General features: G+C 35.9%; 1 protein-coding gene across 2 annotated transcripts in view; it reads right to left on the bottom strand.

The window, feature by feature from the left end:
• Positions 1 to 25,324, bottom strand: part of SEC24B (SEC24 homolog B, COPII component) — a 105,366-nt gene that overhangs the window by 59,785 nt on the left and 20,257 nt on the right. Inside the window, exons 2-4 of one of the 2 annotated variants that reach the window (XM_077778451.1) lie at positions 19,461 to 20,207; positions 9,031 to 9,204; positions 649 to 753 (exon numbers count right to left, since the gene is read on the bottom strand). In XM_077778451.1, coding sequence (XP_077634577.1) covers positions 649 to 753; positions 9,031 to 9,204; positions 19,461 to 20,190 — 1,009 coding nt within the window. In that variant the 5' untranslated portion in view covers positions 20,191 to 20,207. The remainder of the gene's footprint in view (positions 1 to 648; positions 754 to 9,030; positions 9,205 to 19,460; positions 20,208 to 25,324) is intronic. The other variant, XM_077778452.1, reaches the window with a different exon arrangement.

Raw genomic sequence — 25,324 nt, 5'->3', positions numbered from 1 at the left:
AAACTATATGAGTAATGGAGGAATTGAACTTAATGTTTAGTAGTGTTCTACCCAACAAAGCCAGAAAAAGATATTCAACAGGCTGCAACACATACTCAAATGTACAACTTCTTCTAGCAAGATCTGAATTACTACTTCATGAAGCAGGATAATAACTACAAGTTTTGGGCCTCCTAAATATATGACAACGAGGGTCAAAAAGGACCTCAAAGAAGCACTGTCAATTTCTCTATCAGTATTATAAAATCCACGTGGTTCATTCTGGTTAGTGTAGGTAGCATGCAAAGCAGAAAATACAATGTTATTCCTCCAAGGGTGCTAAAGCAATGCATAAGCCAAAAGCTTCAGTTAGGACTTTCTTTGGCATGTGACACAAGAGGAAATGCATTTCTGAAAGAAGAAAGCACTCTATCATCATGAAAGATGTGTTTTACTTACAAAATGGTAAAGATGTCCAAAGGAGTAAAAATAAAACAAGCAAAACACCTCATTTCAAGTGATCCAACCTTCTGTAACCCAAACCAAGCAAGTTCATTGGGCTAAATCTGCAGACACTCTTTTTTTTTTTTTTTTAAAGGCTAAAGACTGGACATTAAAAGAAAGCTTGAGTAGGAAACGATCAAGAACTGGTGTAAAGCTAAAGCAGACCTGCTTCCTCATCCTCCTCCTCCTCTTCCTCATCATCGGAAGTTGATGACAAGGGAGTTGGTGCGGAGCTAGCTTGATTATTAACATAGTCACCATACTGCATGCCTGTAAAGTGGAAAGCACAAACACAAGAGTCAAACCAACAGGAAAGATGAGAAATAAAATTTTGACATTGCATTAAAAGTGAGAAAGAACTGTGACATTCTAAAGAACATCCCAGCATGCATTTTAATGTTAGCAAATTTATTATCCAAACAGGAACCATTAGAAAATCTCTGCAAAGCAGTTTAGTAAAAGCTTTTATATGAACTGGTTTAAGTGTGAAAAAAGTACCACGTATTACACTGATAATATTTAGGTAACTGCAGTGATGCTCTGAAAATTTTACTGAGCTCTATACACGTTTACCTTCATTGACCTTGGGGCCCTTGTGGTATACATCCCTTGGGACTCTGCATTCTTGGTTAGCAGTGATCATTTCTACTGAAATGAATTTATACAGCATTCAACACACATACAAATACTTGATACCTTCCTTCTGCTAATGCCACCTTGATGGTAACTCAGTTCTCATAACGGAAAAAGAATGACAGTTAGAGAAAAGAATTGTATTCAGAATAGTTCTCTGCTCACGAAAGCTCAAAAAAGAAAGAAAAGAAAAGAAAAGAAAAAGAGCTTATTACCTGTGGTCCTACAAGTGTGACAATTACAAAACAGCGAATTTTCTGAGATGACTTATCATCTCAGCTTCAGCCTACTGACTACATGTGAGTGTGAGGTAGGGGGATGAGACTGCCAAGAAGGCAGAGTCTGTGGAAAAGGCACAGCTGTTAACTATATAACTCCTTTCTCCCACCTACCCCCCAAAACAGTAATTGGGTGTTTTTTATAATTTAATTAATGTGGTAAAATTAGACCAATAATTAAGATCCACAAAATTTTAAGAGGGAAAATAAAACAATCGCAATTAAAAATGCAAAAATAAAAAAATTATAAACATCCTTTTCAAGAAAATCTTTAGCTCAACTTGAAAACAAGATAAAAGAAATAACACAGAAACACAGTGTGGATGTTTAAGAACATTTCACAATATTGGAAGCACAATGAAGCGCTGCCTCACCAAAATCACACAGTAGTCCTCAGACACTTGTGAGTTTTTCTCTTTCAGGTGACCTTTTAAATTAGCACGTTATGTTAATAAACGTAACTCATGGCTAGCATAGGAAAAATCTGAGTTCAGAAAAGAGCAAAGGTTAAACTGCAGATGAGTGAAGCTTTGATCTTCCCACTAAGACCAAAGAAGTCAGAAAAATCTGCTAGCTTTGCTGAAACATCTTTAACTACAGATAAACAGTAGTTAATCACAAACTTAGCTGAGAAATCAACTTGATACCTTGAAAGACCGAATTCAGAGTGGCATGTTTCTCTAACAAAAGCCTATTTAAAATGAAAATTTTACTGATATTAGACCTTAAGTTAAATATACTAAGAAGTTTGCAATAAAACACAAGTTAACAGTAAAGTGATTATGTAGAGAAAATAAATTCTTCAATTTAATAAGAACTTCTTTAAAAATGAAGTATTTTCTCAAAATGCAATTAGCATTGCACTTTAAAAAGTATACGTATGTGTAAACAATAAGAACAAACAAGAAAAAGAAGAAAATCAATTTACTGTGTTAAAACAGGCAACTAAGCAGGAAAAAATCAGAAGGGAATCTGTTCTTTTCATGACTGAATCAGTCAATATGCAGGCTGTTGACTCTAACTAATCAAAAAAGCCAAACTACAGCACAACCTATACGCATGACAAAACATTTTCCTCTCTCTAGATTTACTGAATTAACAACAGATTCATTTATTAGTGGAAAAATATCCAGTGCTTACTTGGAAACAAATGGGATGATTATACAATGATTTTAAAAAAATCTAAAGAACTACTTAACGAACTGGAACAAACCTATGAATAAGACAAAATAGAGTAATATATCATTTTAGGTTATACTATGGCTGTCAATGTACTATATTAACAATGTCACACAACGTATTCAAATTTTTACTTTCCTGAAAAAAGATGTAATCCTTTTCGAGAAGCGCTAGAGATGAAAGTGTCAAGATTTAAGTCCTTCCCCAACTGTTAGTAGTTTATACAAACTGCAATGAATGGGGAGTTACAGCTAAAAGGGGGTTGACAGCCAAGTCATCTACAATATGTGCAAACTTCCTGAGTGCCTTTATTTAGACCTCCTTTAAGAGCCAGAACGTATGTATGAGATACTCAGAATGCATATGAAGTGGTAGAATATAAGGTCTTCCAGAGCTGAGCCTGAAAGCCACTGTGGAAATGTACATGAAGTACCTCCCACTCCAACCACCACCACCACCACCTCCATCACCTCCACCTCCACCAAATGGGGCAGGAATGCTACATCCTAACTTGTTCTGTTTTAATTAGAACTTTCAAGGTATGAATCTTAGTAAAGCAAGAGGCAAGACACACTTCACAGATAGACTCTGACATGAAGGGCCCCAATATTTTAAAAAGGACATTCAGTTTAAACTACCTATCATATTAAAGTACCTTCAGGCAAACTCTCCAAGAGACTGTATCCTTGGAGCTGCTTAAAAAAGGCATCTTCACTGTTCCCTGGATACAGCTACATTGGAAATAAATAAAACTAATCTTAAGAGAACAAATCCCTTGTGGAAGTTAGCTTTTTTTTTTTAATGTTTATTTTTAAGAGACAGAGCGTGAGCAGTGGAGGGGCAGAGAGAGAGAGGGAGACACAGAATCTGAAGCAGGCTCCAGGCTCTGAGCTGTCAGCACAGAGCCCGACGTGGGGCTCGAACTCACGAACTGCAAGATCATGACCTAAGCTGAAGTCGGATGCTTAACCAACTGAGCCACCCAGGCCCCCCGAAGTTCGCTTTTTTTAAATTCAAGAGTTCAGACTCTTGAGTGACTGTTATCTAAAGCTGGTCTTCCAACTAGGTACGCATACTATAAAACTTTCCAAGAGTTCCCGCAAAAGAATGGCTTTAAGGGAATCAGTTTCCATGGTACTCTTTTCTAAAACTTACCCACCTTAGAGAGTGCCTGTGGTTAACAGCCATTCTCTCACTTTACAAAAGAAACACAGACCCTTACCTGATCCTACATCTTACTATAATACATTGCCCTGAGATATAAAAGTGTCTCTGGAATTAAAGGGAAAGCTCCCTCCTTCCTTAAATGACAAATCAAGGCACCCTCAATCTACAGACTTTCTTTTATCTTGCCATACATGTTTCAGTTAAAGATGAAACATGTTAGAAATAGTGTTGGGGCTCACTGGAATATTCTTAATTCAGAAATAGTGAAAAGTAGCTTGGTGGGAGTAATGATGAATTTATTTAATAATTCAGTACGTATGCATCTCACAAGCACTACTGCCACAGAACCCACTGCTTTTGAAAGAGTACCATGAGAACAAAGCAAAACCAGTAAGAAAACCTGAAGAGACAAGCAGCAGAACACTGTGAATAAAGATGGGGGCTCTGGGTTCAATTCTAGGTTCCACCAGTTACCAGCTGCGTTTCCCTGGGCAAGTTACTAACCTCTCTGGTTTTCGTTTACATCATCCGTAAAAGGGGCAATAACTACCTCAAATGGTTGTTGTTGTGAGGATTAAATGAATATATTTCAAAGCTAAAATGATGCCTGAAATATACTACTATATAATTATTAGCTGTTATTGAACTTTTAAGAACATGTTTTGTGTATATTAAAAACAATTATTTTCAGCTATTCTTTAATACTTATCCCTACAGCAGATAGGGCAAGTCAGTAGAAAAAAGAAACTTCCACCAATCTGAGTAGTAGTCTTAGCAATGTTAATTCTTTTACAAACAAGTAGAATGTTTTCTAAGATGACCCATTTTCTTCAAGATACATTGGATGAAACTCATAGATAAAATTTTTATGTAATTCCTTTCAGAGTCAACATGAAATGTTCAACAGAGTACTTTACAACCTATTTTATCATAAAATATATATGATTATAATCACGTCTCACATCCTTATATTTTATACAATATTTAATTCTTTCTACCTCCTTTTAACAACAACAAAATATTTACTAGTGGGTCAATCTGTTAGTACTTAGTGGTATATGTTTTCCTTTTTCCAATTAATTACATGGGAACATTTTTTTTAATGTTTATTTTTGAGAAAGAGGGAGAGAGAGAGCATGGGGGAGGGGCAGAGAGTGAGGGAGAGAGAAGATCCCAAGCAGGTTCTGCACTATCAGCACAGAGCATGACATGGGGCTTGAATTCATAAACTGTGAAATCATGACCTGAGCTGAAATCAAGAGTCAGGTGTTCAGCCGAACCAAACCACCCAGGCACTCCAACATAGGAACATTTTAATCATGATGTCTGATTAACAGATTTCTGATTTTTATACTTGATTCCTATTTAAATATTTTAAAAATGCCAAATACTAGAGTTTCATACACATAATGCATATATTTACCATAGGAATACAATGGTTTTCAAGAGAATCCTCACTTCATCAATAATGTAATATTAGATACATGTTACACTGCTTTATTTCAAATTTGGTAATGAAAAACAGCCTATCGACTCATTGCCTAGTTTTTATAACCTACTATAAAACAGAATACATTAATCATATTAGGTCTTTGACATCTAAATTTGACTGCTTTTAGTAACCTGGCTTAGAAGATATATGTTATAATTTATTTCTCAGTGGAGTTTATAATACCCCTTTGAAGCTCCAGGAACACATTTCCCCGGATTAAAGAAATTAAATCATATTTTCTGACAAAGAATAAAATTTATCTCACTGGTTTGAAAATGAGGACTACCTTTGCCAATTAGGTTATATGGAGATGCCATATATAAAACAAATGGCCTACATAACAGCTGAAAGTTTTTGATAAAAATACATTGGAAGGATGTGATGAGATGTTATACTGGCAAAAGTATAATGAAATTTACAATATTTTGAATAATTGCTTACTCAACAAATCAAGTATTGGGTTTGGAGGCAGAAAATCTACACTGGGTCTTGGCACCCCACCTAGGGAGTTTGTGTCTTTGGGGAAGACACCTAACCTTTCTAAATTTCAATTTTTTCTTTTATAAAAGGAAGATGAAATATTATATGCTTGCTTCACCTAATGATCAAGTGAGATAATAAAAATTAAAGATATTTTAAAATTGTAAACTACTACATGAAAGTAATAGTGCTACTATCTATATACAACCTGGAAAATAAAATCTGACAAACAACAATAAAAATTCTGACATGTAATTCAGACGGTTAAAAACATTAAAAAGTCCAGAGAACAACACTGCTTTAATAGAAGCCTTCCAATACCATTCCTATCTTCTTTACATGAACAAAGTTTCTTAGCACATGTGTGAAAATAAAAACTATGAATGAAATTTATCTAAAGTTTATCTTAATTCTAATAATGAGTCATACAACTCAGGTGCACAAAGCTGTGACAGGAATGGGGGAGAGCCATTCACTTCACTGAAACATGTATTTCCATTCAAAATGTACTTTCCACAAAAAAAATACCAAATTCATAATTTTTATATGTTTTGACCAACTATATACTAATAAGTATCTTGACAGTTTAATCCAGAAGAAAAAAATGTTAATGCTTAGACACTTATGATCATAATGCAAAATTTTAAATTTCATTTTATATAATATTACTATGGCAAAGAAGTATGATAGAATGATAAAAGAGTGTCTAGCTTAAGAATATATTATATAATTATATACATTCAGGGGAAAGAGTATGACATTAAGGAGAAAAAGGAAAAATGTAAACCTTCCAAATGTTAAAGAAGGGCTCATTTGGGCATTTTTAAAAAGGATAGTAGCAGGTATCATTCTAGTGGATACAAAGAATAATGTAACCTCTTTGTTTTAAAAGTCAATATATGCAATATGTTGAAAATTACATAACTGCAACTATTTAAACTTTTGTTGAAAAAGTTTAGCTGTCAATCTAACAATGCCCCGGTAGTTATAGAGTTTTAACAAGAACTTTTTAGGAGGTATGCAAGCCAAAGTTTGCAGGCTTTTGTCTTAAAACCAGTACAAGAATGCATAGTCCTTTTGAGACTAACAAAGCAAAAGTATCTCTGAAGCTGGGAGAAAAATAGTAATCTCTTTTAAGTATTAATATTTTAGTAGTCATACCAGCACCACAGCACAGCCTGTGCAGCCCACACACCACCCAACTACAATAGGCACCATTCGCATAAACCACCACTTGCACAACACACAAGGTAGCTAGCTCTACCTCACACAATTATATTGTCTACTTCAGACCTATTCAAAGGCCACTAAGAAGCCAATCTCCCACTTAAAAAAAAAAAAAAAAGCTACAACTCAAACGTTTCTAGTATTTTCTTTCCTGTTACTTATTCAAGGAGCTTCTCTTAGGTAAATCAAGGGCTTGTTAATAGCCAACAAAACAAGTCAGCCTCATTTTACAGAAAGACAAAAAGATTTGAGTTAAAAATCTTTCACTCTGTTACTTGGGCAGAGTAATTTATAATCTTGGGCAAATTCCCTATCTTTCTGAATCTCACTGTCCTCATATATTGAACAGGGATATTATAGGATTGTAATGGAGGCTAAATAAGATAATAAATATAAAGTATCTGGCACACCTTAAGTGCTTGATAAATGATAGCCCCTCTTTTCAAATCTATTTTATTAAATCTATCTTATTAGTAAGAAAAAACATAATTATGATTATTCCATAGGGATGCGGTTTACAAAATGATACTTAAAGTGACAGGATAGTACTTAAAGTAAAATGCTAAAAAAGAAAATATAATAGTAAAAAAGATATCAGCAGGAGTAATGTAAAGAGTCAAAACAAGCAAGATAATTTAAGAAATGGAAGGCAGTCATCAATGTAGAGGAAAGATACCGTTCATTTAGTTAGGGGTTCAAACTACTCTTAAGTTTGTTTTATTCACGATAAGAAAAAATTTCCTACCAGCCCTTCATTTTAAAGGCAAAACGCTTATTAAAAAACTAGATTTTATTCCCAATATACCCACTGGCTTCTTGGGAATCCATGGACACTCCATGGTGCTGCAGTTGGTTTTCCTATAAAACCAAATAAGAACACTTTTAATGTATAGAAAGTCCTCTTGACCACATAATCAACAGATAATAAGTTGTGAGATCAGCCCAAGGTGTTTTTTTTCCCAAGTTTCAGAACATAAGAGAGAGAAATGAAAGAGAATTTTTCATATTCAAGGTAAGAAGCTGTCATTATACAGTAAGCACAGTCTCTAAAATGTTACTAATGGTTGCTCTGGAAATACAAACTACAGATTCCTAAAAATAGTTCAGTTATTTCTCATCAAATGAAAAACACAGTATACCAACCTGAAATCTCAATAGATTTGGAGTTTTAGTTAGATAGAAATTAACCAAGAATTCTGCCAAAAGAAAAGGCAACGTAGGGAAAGAGGGTCAAAACAACATATTTTAGTTACCTGTCACTTATTTAACACATGGAAAATATTAAACTAGCAAATGAGTGAACCATATTGTTTGTCAATGCTGCAAGGGTATGGGTTACAATTTAATTTTCACCTCTGAGTACCAAAATTGGGTCAAAAGTACTTTCCTTAATAATAATGACAAACAGAGAAATCATCAAATAGGATATGGAGATTCACTAAATAAAATCTTGGGTGCTTTATCCTAAAACTGTATGTTTAAAAAATAGGAAAGAAATGTTTTACGACAGAGGGATGGATTAGTAGATTATAATACGCTGACACAATGAAGTATTAGCCATGAAAATGATTCTAACAACTCTGTGGATATATGAAGAACTGTGTATAATTTAATAAATATAAAAGCCAAACACAAAGTGGTATATATGCTATGATTACAATTATGTAAAATATATAATCATAAGCAGAGACTGGAAGTTAATACACAAAAAAAATAGTGTTTGAACTGAGATTATAAATTACATTACCTCATATTTTGTATAAACTTTGGTTACAGTTTGACTTTTTAAAGTTAGCTATTGAGGGGCACCTGGGTGGCTCAGTCAGTTAAGCGTTTGACTTCGGCTCAGGTCATGATCTCACAGTTCGTGGGTTCGAGCCCCATGTCGGGCTCTGTGCTGACAGCTCAGAGCCTGGAACCTGCTTCAGATTCTGTATCTCCCTCTCTCTCTGACCCTCCCCTGCTCAAGCTGCCGCTCTCTCTCAGAGATGAATAAAACATTAAAAAAATAAAATAAAATCAGCTATTGAATCAGTGTGTGTGTGTACGTGAATGTGTGCTCTCTCTGTAAATAGTAAATTTTTCAAATACCTTTCTGTTGTGATAGCTCTGACGGCTGTGTAACTGAGGCTACAGGCTCAGCTGGGCGATTTGCAGCAGGAGGCGTTCTTGTTGATGAGGCTCCTGACAAAACAGTGGATACGACTGGGCTGGACTTGAGAGGCTGAACATTTTGCATAACAGGACAAGATAAAGAATCTGCAGCTAAAGACAAAAAAAAAAAAAAAAAAATTTCATTCACAGCAATCAACTGGAAATAGATCAAAATACTAACAAAACACAGTTTATATGAAGTGCTTGTAGAAACTTCAGTAGCATCACATATATCTAATATTATATAGAGAAAATAAGGTAGTCCAAAGATATGATTATAAGAAAAACTGAAAACTTACCAAATGTTTTAATAATCTCTAATGGCAACTTTCCTAAAACATGTCATAAACTTCCTTACCTTTTTAAGCAAAATGAATCTGAAACAGTTTTACTTTACAAACCATCACTGCTATTAATTCATTATTGTACTATGCAGTGGTACCTAAGATAAGATGAATAGAGGTTATTTGCTTCTGCAGTAATGTCCACGAATTCCACAAATGTTTCTAATATCAGCTCAGATCTCATATTGTATATAAACTGCCACATCTTATATGCTGCTGCTAATCAGATGCTGTATTTCACATATAGCTAAGTAAGGACTTGATAGTAACACTAGGTTGGAAGTCTGGAATAAAGTACATGTGATTCATAGTGGGCCTTTGTGATAGATTAAACTGCCTAATTTGGAGGATAATCTTCAGCCAACCAAGAGGTAATTGAAAACCCATGGCAACAGCCTAAGTGTCCACTGATGGATAAATGGATAAAAAATGGGCGCACGTGCACGCACACACACATTATTTAACCATTTGCAACAACAGGGATGGACCCTGAAGGTATTATGCTAAGTAAAATAAGTCAGAGAAAGACAAATAGTACACAATCTCACTTGTATATAGAATCTAAAAAGCTGAATTCATAGACACAGAGCAGAATGGTAGTTTCCAAGGCCTGGAAGGTTGAGGGAAGAGGGAAATAGGGAGATGTTGGTCAAAGGGTATGAACTTTAATTTTCTTTATTAAAGTATAGTTGGCATACGATATTATACTAGTTTCAAGTGTACAACATAGTGATTTGACAATTATATACAGTATGAAATGCTCACCACAGTAAGTGAACTCACCATCTGTCACCATAAATTTTCAGTTTTAAGATGATTAAGTTCTAATCATCTAAGCACAGATCTAATGTACAGCACGGTGGCTAGTATTAACAATACTGTATTATATACTTGAAAGTTGCTGAGACAGTAAATCTTAAATGTTCTCACCTCACACACACACAAAAGTAATTATGTGAGATGACGGATGTATTAACTAACCCTACTATGGTACTCACGTTGTAGTACATATATGTGTCATATATCAATCATCACATTGTATCTTAAACTTACACAATGTTATATGTCAATTATATCTAAAAGTTAGGAAAAGGGTGTCCTGGGTGGCTCAGTCAATTAAACATCTGACTCCTGATTTCAGCTCAAGTGATGATTTCACAGTTCGTGAGACTGTGCGCTACTCTTGGGATTCTCTCTTCCCTCCTCTCTCTGACCCTCCCAGGTCTGTGCGCCCCCTCTCTCAAAATAAACAAACATTTAAAAAAATAATAAAAGGGGGGGAACCTTATGGCAAAAGACTAGTCATGAGCAGTTAAAATACATATATATATGCATATATGTATGTAGGTTTAAACATGTATGATGTGTCTGCATTATAGACAAACTTAGAAGGTGTAAGACAAACAAATGTAGGAATATGGTGACAGAATAAAACATGTTATTTGTTGGGGTACCTGGCTGGCTGAATTGGAAGTGCATGTGACTCTTGATCTCGGAGTGGGTTCAAGCCCCACGGTGGGAATAGAGATTATTTAAAATAAATAAACAAAAATTAAAAAAAACCCAACACAACATGTTATATGTCCCATAGTGTACAAATGATATAAACGTGGGGAATGAGGAAAGTGGAAGGTAGCCTAAATGTGCTATTACTTCATCATTTTTCGGAAGGACAAATGTCATTGGGGGAAACTGAAAACATGGTCACAATATTTTATAATTCTTCTCATTAGGAAGTGGAATCTATTTTCCTTCCCTCTGAATGAAGACTAACCCTGTTACTGGCTTTAATCAGTAGAATGTGGTAGAAGTAATGGTATGCCAAGTCCCAGAACTCAAATCTGAAGACATCCTGTAGCTATGCTGGGACTATCATGTATGGAAGTTAGTTAAGTGTTGAAAAACCTAGGTATCCCAGTGAACTATTCTGCACCAACTGCTGGAAACATGAGTGAGATCCTAGGATTTTCCAACTCAGCCAAGCCTCCAGCTAAATGAAGACACAGGGCTGAGTCCAGGAAAAACCCGCAGAACTGTCCAACCAACCCACAGAACCACAAAAATTAATAAGCCATTTTTGTTTTAAACCAGAATAGATAACTGATGCAATCACTAAAACTGCTAACATAATAGAGTGATAAATATATTTAGCAGTATAAAGTGAAAACTAAGAAAGACATAATCATCTAATATTGGGTGACAGAGAAAAGGGAAGGGGATTGCAAGACACAGTAAACAGGCTAATTTTTACCTTTGCTTACAGTAGGAAATTAAAAGGAACTGTCCTAAAAATTTAGAGGATATTTCTCTCAGTAAGGATCAAAACTCCTATTAAAGATAACTTTAAAAAACTATTTTTAAAAATACTTTCTTAAAATTATCAAAGATCTAACAGGATATCAATGAAATTCCAGGCCCAAATCTGTAAGAAATTGAAAACGCAGAGAAACAGCCAACACTCAAAGCTGCTTTTGCACTGTGGATATCTGCTACAGACCTGATCTGCTGTTTTCTGTGGCCTTCCAGGGCATGGGAAACTGAAGACACGTGCCAGGGCATACCAGATGGGGCGCCTGATAAGGTACCCTGTACTCGAACTTTTAAGATAGTACTCTGAAGGGTTACAACTTTAGGATGACGATAAACCAGGAATCTAATCCTTATAAACACTAGTAGCTTTGGTTCAGATCATTCATAGTCAGTCCTGGAAATGAATTAGTGCAATAAGCTGGTAGTGCATTTGGAAGAAGGAAACAAAAAGCCTCTATATGGAGAATAATTCTATAATCCTAGGCCTCAAACGATTCCCACAATTAATTTTTCAAAAGCAATTCCAAGCACAAAGTCAAAGATAAGTGGTTTCAAACAGGGCCCTTCTCTGTTCTAGAACATTACAGCCAGTCTCCATCCTGCTTATAATCCTTCAAAATTCTGCCAGTGTTTCAGGGTGAAGACAAAACACCTTACCCTCAAAACTTCCTAACATGGTTAACGAGGTCTGGAATGATCCTGAGTCCCTGGCCTCATCCTGGCCTGTGCTTCTGCTAGCTTCCTGGTCTTCTTCCAGTCCCTTGAACTTGCCATGCTCTTTCCCATTAAAGAGGAATAAACGTACTCCTCTCTCTGAAGTCACAAATTTTTTTCTTTAATAAAACAGTTGGTATAGATAGGAGTTTATGTGATACATATATGCATATGTACATACACACATATATAAAAACATAATAAAATGCCCATGAACTCAGCATCCAATTGAAAATATTTCCCAAACTGCTGAAGCTGTCAGTGTTCTAACACTCCTGAATTCTGTTTATTCCCTTGCTTTTGTTTTTAAATAATTTACCAGACATACAAGTATTCCTAAACATTATTTCTGCTTGCTTTTTACCTCGATAACAATATCATACATGTTGGTTTTATTTTATATTTTTATAAATGTCCAAATCTGTGTTTCCCTCCTGCATTCCCAGATTTGTGTGGCCAGTTGGACATGTCTAGCTTGTGTCATCTCTCCCTCATTTCCAAAGCAAAAGCTGAGACCCTGCCACATCTCCTATGCTCTGCATCCATGTCTCTTTTGGACATTAAAGGCCAAATGATGCACCAAAAGAATAAAAAAACAAACAAACCATAAAAAGCCAAAAACCACTTGATGAAGAATCAACGTGAAACAAGCGGAAGCACGGCCATAAGTCCAAGATAAACCACTCATAAAGTTCTGGAGACCCTGTGCAAGGCTGACAATATTTCTGTACATTTGTTCTCTGTCCTCTTAGACACACAACATATTCTCCACATACTTCAGTTGAGCCATTTTTAAGTAACAGGGTCTTCCCACAATAAAGTCCAAGACTTACTATGTTACATTTTGGGATTCACTTAGGTTAATGCGTGCAACCATGTATCACATTTTCAGTTGTGTTCAGTGGTTCACTGGAATGATATAATCTATCCATTCCATTATATTGGCTTTTGGGTTTCCAATTTTTTGTCTTCACAAACAGTGCTGCTATAAATATTTATGAACATGTCCCTCATGCAGATACGCAAGTTTCTCTAGGGCGTAGGTGTACAGCAAGAGACTCAGAATCCCCTTAGCCCTGAGGGCAGCCTGTGGGAAGTAAGCTCTTTTGGCCTAGAGAGCCGACTAGTCCCTTTAGCCCAGTATCCCAAACAAATGTCACCATTTCCTGTAAATGGCACACATCTAAAATAGGATGTGGTGGTCTAGAGCCTTCCTATTGAAAGTGTAGTCTCTGGGCTGGCAGCACCTCACAGAGAAACTTAATGAAATGTAGAATCTTGGGCCAAACCATACTAGACTTGGTGAATCAAAACCTGCATTTTAACAAGAGTCTTGGTGACTCACTGCACCAAATTTTAGAAATGGAATCACTGCATTTAGGGTATGGCTATCTTCAATTCCTCTAATGCCAAATTTTCCTAAAATACTGAACAAATAAATCCTATCAACAACAGTCTCTAAGAATCTCCTGTTACTCCACATCCTTGCCATCCCTTGGTATGGTCAGGATTTCAAATTTTTGCCATTCTGCTGCTAGGTATAAAAAGATATCCTGTTCTATGGGGCACCTGAGTGGCTCAGTCAGTTAAGCTTCCAATTCTTGATGTCAGCTCAGGTCATGATCTGAGGGTTGTGGGATCGAGCCCCATGTTGGGCTCCATGCTGAGTGTGGAGCCCGCTTAAGATTCTCTCCCCCCTCCTCTGACCCTGTCCTCCATTCACACTAAAAAAAAAGGTATCTCATTCTGGTTCTAATTTTCTTTTCCTGATTGTTAATGAGATACAGTATGTTTTCATTTCATCTGTTTTTTTCTTAGGTTGTTGGTCTTTTCCTTATTAATTTGTATGTTATTTGTGTATTCTGGATAAATACTGTAAACAGTTTTTTCTCCCAGTTCACAGCTTGTCTTTTTGTTTTCTTCACGTCTTTCAATGAAGAAAAAATTTTGTTTTTAAATAATGGTTTCAAGATCATAGGGTAGTTTTTAATTTTTTATTTTTTTTTAGTTTTTATAATTTTTTTAATGTTTATTTATTTTTGAGAGAGAGAGAGACAGGGTGTGAGATGGGGAGGGGCAGAGAGAGAGAGGGAGACACGGAATCTGAAGCAGGCTCCAGGCTCTGAGCTGTCAGTACAGAGCCTGAGATGGGGCTTGAACTTGTGAACTGTGAGATCATGACCTGAGCTGAAGTCAGATACTTAACTGACTGAGCTACTCACATCCCAAGAAAAGTACTTAACTAGAAATTAGTCAAGGGGCACCTGGGTGGCTCAGTTGGCTGAGTGAGCATCCAATTCTTGGTTTCAGTTCAGGTAATGATCTCATTGTTCCTGGGTTCGAGTCCCATGTCAGGCTCTACACTGACAGTATGGAACCCGCTTGGGGTTCTCTCTCTCCCTCTCTCTTTCTGTCCCTCCCCCCTCCCCCCCCATTGCACTCTCTCTCTCTCAAAATAAACATTAAAAAAAAAAAAAGAAATTAGTCAAGTTGAGCATGCTTACTCAATATAGCTATAATTTATTATAGGGGGGTTGTCCTCAAGAAACTCTTCCTTATTCCAAGTTTCTAGAAGCAGTCCTTCATACTTTTTTTTAGAAGTTTTTAAAGTTTTGTCTTCTGCATTTAAATATTTATTTGGGGTGTGTCTGGGTGGCTCAGTTGGTTAGGTATCTGATTTCGGTTCAGGTCATGAGCTCATAGTTTATGAGTTCAAGCCCTGTGTTGGGATCTGTGCTGACAGCTCAGAGCCTGGAGCCTGCTTCAGATTTTGTGTCTCCCTCTCTCTGACCCTCCCCCTGCTCAGACTCTGTTTTCTCTCTCAAAAATAAACATTAAAAAAATAATAGTAATATAGCTATTTCACCTGCAATTTATTTTACACATAAAGAATTCATTCTTCTGATCGCAGTTCAAATATCAAATATCAGGGGAAGCTTCCTGAGAATTTATTCTCCTTTTCCTCAGGCACATCAATACCCCAAGATGAGAGACATAACATTAACTTATCAGTAATTAGATCTTGGGGTCATGTGTATTGTGGATTTTTATATAGAATTTGTAGGTGTTTATTATTATTTTTATATAAGCAGTTTTCAAAATGTTTTTTGTTTTAAAAAATTGCGCATAGTAAAACACCATTAACAGTACTATATCATAATATGCTATTAATATGAGATTCTCATTAAGCAAAAAAAGTAAAGATAATTTTAATAAAAATGGCTTTTCTAGGTGAGCCTGGGTGGCTCAGTTGGTTAAGCGGCTGACTCTGGATCAGATCATGATCTCACGGTTCGGGAGTTTAAGCCACACAGCGGGCTCTGTTCCACAGTATGGAACAGTGGTTGGGTCTCTCTCGCACCCTCTCCCCTGTGCATGTGTGCCTCTCTCTCTCAAAATAAATGAATCTTTATTTAAAAAAAAAAAAACAACACAAACTTTTCTGGCAAAACTGTATATTCTGGCAAGATTTACCTTGCTAAATTTTAAAATTGTATATTTTCAAAACAAAGGATAGAAAAAAATTAAGAAAATGATTTTTAATGAATCTAAAGTTTCAGTACTCATCTTGCTGTCAAAGATGGGTATGTTTTTAACTCAAAGTCACCCACTCGACTAACTTCATCTCAAAGAATAGAATTTTTGAACTTTTGGAGATTTACCTACAGTAAGAGACCTAATGAAATGACACCTTTTACACATCAGCCAAAATTTCACCCTAAGTTAACAATTAAACATAGCACCCATGACATACATAATTGGGATATGTTTTCTAATAAAAAAAAATCTAAAGTTCTAGTGCTGAATTATAATGACATGTTCTTATAAAATAGAGGCAAATGAGAAAGTTAAGTTCTCTTTTATTGCAATGCTCCTAAAAATGAACTTATCTGCTGCCTAAAAAGAACAGCATGTATGCATCACTATGTTTTTGGTAATCACTCAACTCGGTTTCATGCTTTAGGATCTCCAACACTTTATGAATTGCTGAAGAACTTTTACTATGTCCAAAATGAAACTAATATAATCAAGTAAAAAAATGCAATCATTTTAGTCAATTATTCCATAGTCGATTTCACACAAAGCTATATTTAATACCTAAGATTATCATTCTAATGTAATAATATAAGTGTCCAAAACAATTAAAAGTTTCCTGTCTTTCTAGAAAACTTAAATAGTCCTATGGTTCCCAAACCTAACTAGGCACATAAATCACCCTTGCAAAAATTTACAGGGTTCCAAGGGATGTTTTATTTTTAAAAAAATAAATGTAGTTTATTCCATTCCAATATGTATGAAGATTGAGTGGGTTTTATTTAGTAAAAGTAACATAAATTAACCAAAAATTTATAAATTTCAATAGTTTTGTGTTAGCTAGTATATCATACAAAATAGTTCCTTACTATTTAATGATTAAATGTGTATGTATATACTTATGATACCTCCAATTGAAAACATTTGTACAAATGTAGACAACTTGGGGAAGGATTCACAAAAAATTGCTAACTATGATTTTCTCTGGAAATTAGTGGCCAAAGTTTCTAGTGGGAATAAACTTTTAGTTTTCATTCTATCTATAACTGAACTCTATATATATTTGTTAATTTTTCATTATAAAAACTTACCAAAGGATGTTTTAAATTTCTAAGAGAAAAACAGTGATATCTGTCAAATACCTTATGAACTATTACTACTACATTATTTGGAGCAGCATGAAAAAAATTTTGATGCACATCAACTCAACTGAGAAAGTTTGGGAACTTCTCTAATATTTCATTTCAAAGTAGGTTTTAAAAGTAACCCATTTCTTTTGAAATGGTGAAGAACAAGTGTGCAATTAACCTGAGATATATTTGTCAGCCTTTGAACTAGAATTAAAAAGTAACTTACCAATCTGAAGGCAAAATATACCCCTATTCAATGTGAATTAACTTCTAAAATAATATTATAGTTTTCATGGTACAGTACTAAGATTAAAAGAATGGAAATATGCCCCATCTCTCTATGTAAAGGACAAATTATTAATTATTCAAAAGATGGTAATTTTGTAATTATTCTTTATTCAATATTTTTTCAGTGATAGCTCTTTCCAATTAGGTGTTCTATTCATTGGCCAAGTGGCCCCATATTTCCCTGATTCTATATATACTGATCTCAGTATAATTGGTTCCATCCAGGGTCCCATTCCCATCTCAGAAATAAGATAGGAATTACCTGTATTTCTTCTTTTTTTGTCCCGAAAGTCACAAAATCCTTAAGTCTGAGGGACCTTAGGATAAGCTGATCTGTAAAAGGACTGCTGAAAGAAGAGAGAAAGAAAACAATTTCTAGGGGACAGAAAGCCCTGGTTCTGAGAAGGGAAGGCTGAGAGTTAAAGAAAACAGAGTTCCAGGACAATCTCTGTTTCTAACATTTATCACCACAGGCAGGCAAACCCAACTTGGATAGCTTTCCTCATTTGTAAAACAAAAAGAATTGAATTTGAATCTTGTACTAGGTGTCATGAGGTCAAGTCAGAAATACGGATTCCCAAGACCATCCCGGAGATTCTATTCTAGCTCAATAAATAGGGTTGAAGATCACAATCTGTGCAAGTGGATCTGGTACATAGCCAGATTCTGGAGCTCTGATAGATGCTTTAAGTTGACGTACCCAAGGCCTAGTTAATACCAACACATTTCTGTCTTGCCTGCCTCTACCATGAAGGCTACAAAGCTAAATGTTCATTTTCTAACCCTCCCTAAAATTAGGGGTTGTCTTTTAAAACAGCTATGGTAAACAATATAAAAAGTCTTTCAGGGCCACCATCCCATCTTCTTTTCTCTCCCTTCTTCCTGCTTTTAACCAAGACTAGATGTCTACAGATACAGAAGTTCAACTGTTTCTAGAAACCAACATGCAAAGGACAGCAGAAAAGACACTGAGGACATCTGGATCCACTATATCTACTTAGTCTTCTTATTACCTGAGAAAAACATCACCTTTTTCTGTTTAAACCACTATTAGTTGCTTGCAGCCAAAAGGGTTTTTAAAAAGCATAGCAGTGAAAGAATAGATGATCTCAAATATACAGTTCAGACATAATATTCCAAAGTTCTAATTTTAAATAATCTAATTGTCCAGAGAAGGATACTTTTCTACTGTCGTCCTTAAGACAGGGCTATTTGCACTGTGATATACAATTTAAAGACACTGCTCAGAAAACTACCACATCTTGACCAGTTCCCATTCTTTACATACATTTTCATTCAGTTCAAGAGCATGTTTTGTTAAGTTCAAACTCATAAGATGAATTAAAATGAGTATATCGTATGGAAACCCCACACTAAATGACTACATAACTTATGTACATAATTTTTAAACTAATAATTTTCACATCTTGATTTAGGAAGGTCAGAAAGACTACAAGAGTATTCTTCATGTATCTTTCTCCCTATTCCCCATCCTTCATCCTAAGTTACCAACTTAGGAAGAGAAAACATAAGCTTTAGTAAGTATTCTGACACATTACATACATATATATATTCTCTGTGAGCACTGCTAATCGGGCCTCACTTGAGAAGCCAATGTGGTATTCTATAGTGAGTAGGGCTCTGGCTGGAATAGTAACTGTCCCAAGGTTGAGCAGTATAAAAAAGAAAGTAGTGGTCAACAAAGCATATACCCAAATGGACCCTCATAGTTTGTTCCAGACCTCATACTAAAGATAGCTATTGCAGAGGCATAACTTTTATCAATAAATATTGACTGCGATCCCAGTCATGACAAGAGCACAGCTATGCAAGGTAGATGGTTGGGTGGCTAACTGAATAGGTGAAGGAGAAGAGTTTGGGAAATATTGCAAAATACCACAATAAATAAAGCCAATAAACCGCAAAGTGAGCTAATTTCCAATTTTTCCATTAGGCAAGATAATCTTTAACCTCCATGCAAATAAAATCCCAAATGGATATGCACCGATTTTCAGCCATGTTTTGGTGTACTTTTCATTCAACCTACCAGTATTTGTTGGGTTGCTGTTGGCTGTAGCCAGGGAGCCGGTGTGGTTTCGGAGATTATCTTGGGTTGACGGAAGGCCTGATGCTGACCACGAGAGAGTATTGCATCCTGAAAGACTCTGCTGCTGGTGGTACTGGTGTGATGGAGGAGGTGGAAGCGGTGATGGATGACTGATAGCCATACTGTGACCAGAAAATGAATTATCTCTAGCCGGCCTGACAGTCGGAGCATTCTGTGAGGTAAACATTTGTTGCCCATATGGATCACCAGCAGGCAGAGAGGGATACGAAACACTAGGATACGTAGCATTAGAAACAGTTGACATAGCATAGTGACCACAAGTAGAGGGAAATCCCTGAGAAGCAACAGAAGAGTTGGCAGAGTACATGGCTGGACTATTGTAGTGATTCACAAAGGGGGAGTATGGCTGGGAGGCACTCGTATGCAAATGGGATGCTGATGAAGCGGCACCCTGGAAAGATCCCGGAGTGGATCCTACAATATGAGGGGCAGGAGGACCCCTGCCATACATCTGCTGTGCTCCTGGTTGTTGGTTTGCTGTATTTGGAGTCACCATATTTTGTGTTGGTACCATATAGAGACCAGAGTAGTAATCACCACATTGGCTATCCAATGGCAATGAGGTCATTTTCCCAGGTCCTTGAGGATAATGTCCTGAGGGAGCAATATAGTTTTGAGGATGCAATCCATACCCTGATGGAACATGCATTTGATTCTGTGCTGGACCTGAAAAAGAAAAGCAAACATGGATAGGGATTGGCAAGGAGATAACTAATTTCTAAACACAGCTCCCATGTAAATATTGCCCTAATTAATTTACTTCTCCATAATCCCAAATTGTCACGAAAAATATACTGGTATAGACCCACTTTGGTAGTCAGCCTCTAAGATGGCCCCCAGTGATCCCTATCTCCCAGTATTTGCACCCTTGGGTGTGAATTCACATCCTCCCACAATACATGAAGACTGATTTGTGTAACCAATAGCACATAAGCAGAGATCATGATTTATCACTTCCAACATTAGCCTAATCTTAAGTGCTGGCTCTCTCTCTTAGATGATTCAGTTTGAACAAAGCTGCCAAGCTGTGAAGAGTGTATGAAAAAACCCAGAAGGTAAGGTACTGAACTCTGTGGCCAACAGCCAAGGGGAAACTGGGGCCTGCCAACAACCATATCAGTGAGCTCAGAGACAGATCCTTCATACCCAGTAGAGGCTCGAGAAAACTACAGCCCCAACTGACAGCATGACTACAATCTCATGACATCCAAAGCCAGAAAGCACCCAATGAGGCTGCTCTCAAGTTCATGTTCCTCAGAAACTATAAGATTAAATATTTGTTGTTCAAGCTGCTAACTTTTGGAGTATTTTGTTATGTAGCAATAGACAACTACCATTCCCCGTATGGAAAAAGTACAAACCTTTTTTATTAACCTTTTCAAAAAAATTTTAGCTAAAAAAGTAACAATATATACCCGTTATAAAAAAATCTTTTTTTTTCAAACAGTGAAGAATATAAAGTAAAAAGTACAACTCCTTTCTTCAGTAGCTGATATCCTTCTTCCTACATGTAGCTATACTTAATGGTTTCTTATGGATCTTTCATGACACAGTAACTTGCCTTTTTTTACTTAATGTATCCTGAATATCCTTCTGTGTTAGCATATATAAATCTTCACTCTTCTTCTAAAAATCTAGCTAGTCTTTCATTATGGGTATGTAACATTATTTACTAAATTTCCTTTGAATACTATTTATTTCAGGGAGTGAACTAATTTATGAGGTCAACCTCTGTGATGAATTTGTAGGATAAGTCCCTGGAAGAGAAACTGGAGGGTTAAAGGGTTTGTGCTTTTAAAATTGACCATTATTGCCAAATACCTCTTCAAAAAGTCTATCAACTTATACTTCCTATGAATAATGCTTAAGAATGCCTCATCTTCCCAACATTGAGTAACATTTCAATCTTTGCCAATCTGAGAAACATTTTAGGTTGCACGCTTAACTGAGAGAACCTTTCCAAATATTTCTTAGCTACTTAGGTGTCTTTCTGTTATTTGCCCTTTTACCACAGGGTTGAGCTTCCATAATGATTTATAAACGTTCTTATATACTAAGAAATTTAACCAGGGCACCTAGGTGGCTCAGTCAGTTAGGTGTCAGTTAAGTGTTTGACGTCAGCTCAGGTCATAATCTTGCAGTCCGTGGGTTTGAGCCCCACATCGGGCTCTGTGCTGATAGCTCAGAGCCTGAAGCCTGCTTCAGGTTCAATGTCTTCCTCTTTCTCTGTTCCTCCCCTGCTCCTGCTCTGTCTCTCTCTCTCAAAAATAAACATTAAAAATTTTTTTAAAAAATGTAACCTTATGTTATTCCGTACTACATACATTTTCCATTGTGTTATTGTTTTTTGACTTTGTTCATGGTGCCCTTTGCTATAGTTTCTCTTTTATTATATAGTAAAATCTTTCTTTCATGCTTGATAAAATTCTTAATAGAAGAGTACCTGGGTGGCTCAGTTGGTTAAGCATCTGACTTCAGTTCAGGTTATGTTATGGTTTGTGGGTTCAAGCCCCACTCCGGGCTCTGTCCTGACAGCTCAGAGCCAGGAGCCTGCTTCGGATTCTGTGTCTCCCTCTCTCTCTGCCCCTTCCCCACTCATGCTCTGTTTCTCTCTGTCTCAATAATAAACCAAAAAAATGTTAAAAAACAAAAAAATCATAATAGAGCTACACTCTAATATTATAAAAATATATACCTGTGTTTTCCTTTAATATTTTTAATATTTCCATTGACATACATTCATATCTTTGATCACTACAGAATATATTTTGTATCGATACCATTCAAATTAACATTAATCTCGGTATTACTTTTATTAACTTTTTAAAAATTTTAATCCAAGTTAGTTAACTAACGTATAACGCAGTAGTGATTTCAGGAATAGATTTTAGTGATTCACCACTTACATATAACACCCAGTGCTCTTTTATTAATATTATATATATCATTAAACATACATTGTTTACATTAAACATGTGATGTGCCACTCACTGTCCCTTGAAATAAAGTTATCATTACACCCACCTTACAAATTAAGTTTAAAAAAAAAAAAAAAAGGACTAAACTCTACACTGGTAAGGCATTATCAATCAAGAGAAGAGCCAAGTCGGAGTTAGATAAGTCTGTTTGAATATCCACTTAATAAATGATGTGGCTCACCCATCCTACATGACCTGAAAACAGAGAAATAATCAGTATGCCTAAGCTATCAAATGCCATTCTTTTAAAACTAACAGGAATGTTGTACATTCTAAAGTTTATCAGAAGTTAACTAACCACCAGAGGAAAACTTTTTTACTTCTCAGCCCATCAAAGAAAGTTACTTACTTAGGGGAGATGTGAAGGTGTAAACAGCTAATTATATGTTGATGCTTACCATTCCTTATTCAATATCAAGATCTAAATGTTCCAAATATATGAAAAGTACGTTAAGATAATCTGGTCAAATGATAAATGAATCAAGATTCCTTGTAATGAGGAAGTAAAATGTTTCCTTTCAAATATTTTAAATCAATTTTCAAAAGCCTCTACTTAAAAAAAGTAAATAAACATAAGGATCAGCTTAAATGAAAAGAAAATGGTGTCCAGGACAATTAAAATATTTAAAAATTTTTTATCTTACTGTGACCTAACAAGAAACACATTTTCTTCAAATCTATTTATTTATTTATAGAGTGAGCACACACAAGTGGGGGAAGAACAGAGAAGGCAGGGAGAAAGAGAGAATCCCAAGCTGGCCTTACACTACCAATGTGGAGCACAATGTGGGGCTAGAAGTCACAAACTGTGAAATCATGACCTGAGCTGAAATCAAGAGTCAGATGCTTAACCAACTGAGCCACCTAGGTGCCCCCTTTTTTATTTATTTACAAATTTTTTGAGATAGAGAATATTTTCTTCAAATTTATTTTTTAATGTTTTTAGTATTTATTTGTGTGTGTGTGGGAGGGAGAGAGAGAGAGAGAGAGAGAGAGAGAGAGAGAGAGAGAGAGAGAGAGAAAGAGAATAAGCAGGGGAGGGGCAGAGAGAAAAGAAGACAGAATCCGAAGCAGGCAGGCTCCAGGCTCTAAATTGTCAGCACAGAGCCTAACGCGGGGCATGAAATCATGAACTGCAAGATCATGACCTGAGCTGAAATCTAGACACTTACCTGACCTGAGCCACTGAGGTGTCCCTCTTCAACTTTATTTTATTACTTTTTAAATGTTTATTTATTTTTGAGAGAGACAGATAGACTGAGCATGAGCAGGGGAGGGGCAGAGAGAAAGGGAGGCACAGAATCTGAAGCAGGCTCCAGGCTCTGAGCTTGTCAGCACAGAGCCCAATGTGGGGCTCTAACTCACAGACCACAAGATCATGACCTGAGCCAAAGTTGGATGTCTAACTGATGGAGCCACTCAGGTGCCCTGAGCCCTCTTTAACTTTAAAATGTATTAGATAATTCTAACTTTATTAAGGTATGGTACCAAAATTAATATGAAACTTTTATTTCTTCTACATATACTAAAAACTGAGCCGGACAAATATTACAAATACAGAAGTTACATATACCTATGTTTTTATTTTTAACAAAATCTGTAAATTATGGAAATTTCAGTAGTATTAGCATTTTCATTTACCTATATTCCCTATAATTCCCTCAGCAACTGTGGCAGTTGGTCCTCAAATTCTTTGATACTATGTTGATTAAAGGGTGAAATCTGTCTATTTTTCTTGAATTTGAGCAGGCTTTTAATTACTTCCACCAATAAAGAATGGCAGAAGTGAAGCTGTGTGACTTCCTTGCTTGATCAGAGACCATTCAGTTTCTTTGTTTGACGGAACATTTACGTATGGATCCCCGAGCAGCAAGCTACATAGGAAGTCTAGTTATTCCACAGCTGCCATGGTCTAGGGGAGTCAAACCACACGGAGAGGTCACATGTAGGCACTCAGGTTTGAACTCCCAAGTTTTTGAGTCATTCTAGCCCAGGTGCCAGACATGTGAATAAATGAGCCTTTCAGATCATTCCAAACTCTAGCCGTCAAAATACCTTTGAATCTTCCAAGCCAAAGCCTTAGACATCACAGAGCAGAGAAAAGCCATCCTGACTCTACCCTGTGCAAATTCCTGATCAACAAAATCTGTGAGCATAATAAAATAGTTGTTTTCGACCACTAAATTTTGGAATAATTTGTTATGTAGCAAGAGCAACAACTAATTACTATTTTAAAAAATTCAGAACTCAGATTCTAAAACTGAAATATACCCAACTTTACTGAACATAAAAATGCACTATATTCTTAAAGTCCAGACATCACAGTTTCAATAATTCCTCCAAAAGAACATGTTATCTTCAAATAAGTTAAACAGAATTATGTGTATATATGTACAGAATCCATTAAGTTGTCCTATTCTATTAGAAAAATAGTTCCTTTATAGATCATATATTACTTGAGAGCTATAAAGCTTTTGTAAAATATAGGGAAAAAGTTAAACCAGGTACACTAGGAAAGAATGAAAGAAAAAAAAACTAAGCGCTGAAAACTGGGTGTACTATGAGAGGTAAAAACAACCGGAATCATAGACACATGTGACAGACCTGCACTACCCCATATAGTAGCCACTAGCAACACGTGGTTATTGAGTACTAGAATATAGTGATTCTGAATTGAGAAGTGCTTGAAGTATAAAACACACACACTGAATTTTAAAGAAAGGATATGAAAAAAGTAAGATAGCTCAGTAATTTTTTGATTTTGTATTATTTTAAAGTTTATTTTTTTGATAGAGTGACTGTGTG

The sequence above is a fragment of the Crocuta crocuta genome, unplaced genomic scaffold (assembly GCF_008692635.1).
Source record: "Crocuta crocuta isolate KB4526 unplaced genomic scaffold, BGI_CrCroc_1.0 scaffold587, whole genome shotgun sequence".
Classification (NCBI taxonomy): Eukaryota; Metazoa; Chordata; class Mammalia; order Carnivora; family Hyaenidae; genus Crocuta; species Crocuta crocuta.
This window is presented reverse-complemented; position numbering and strand designations above follow the sequence as displayed.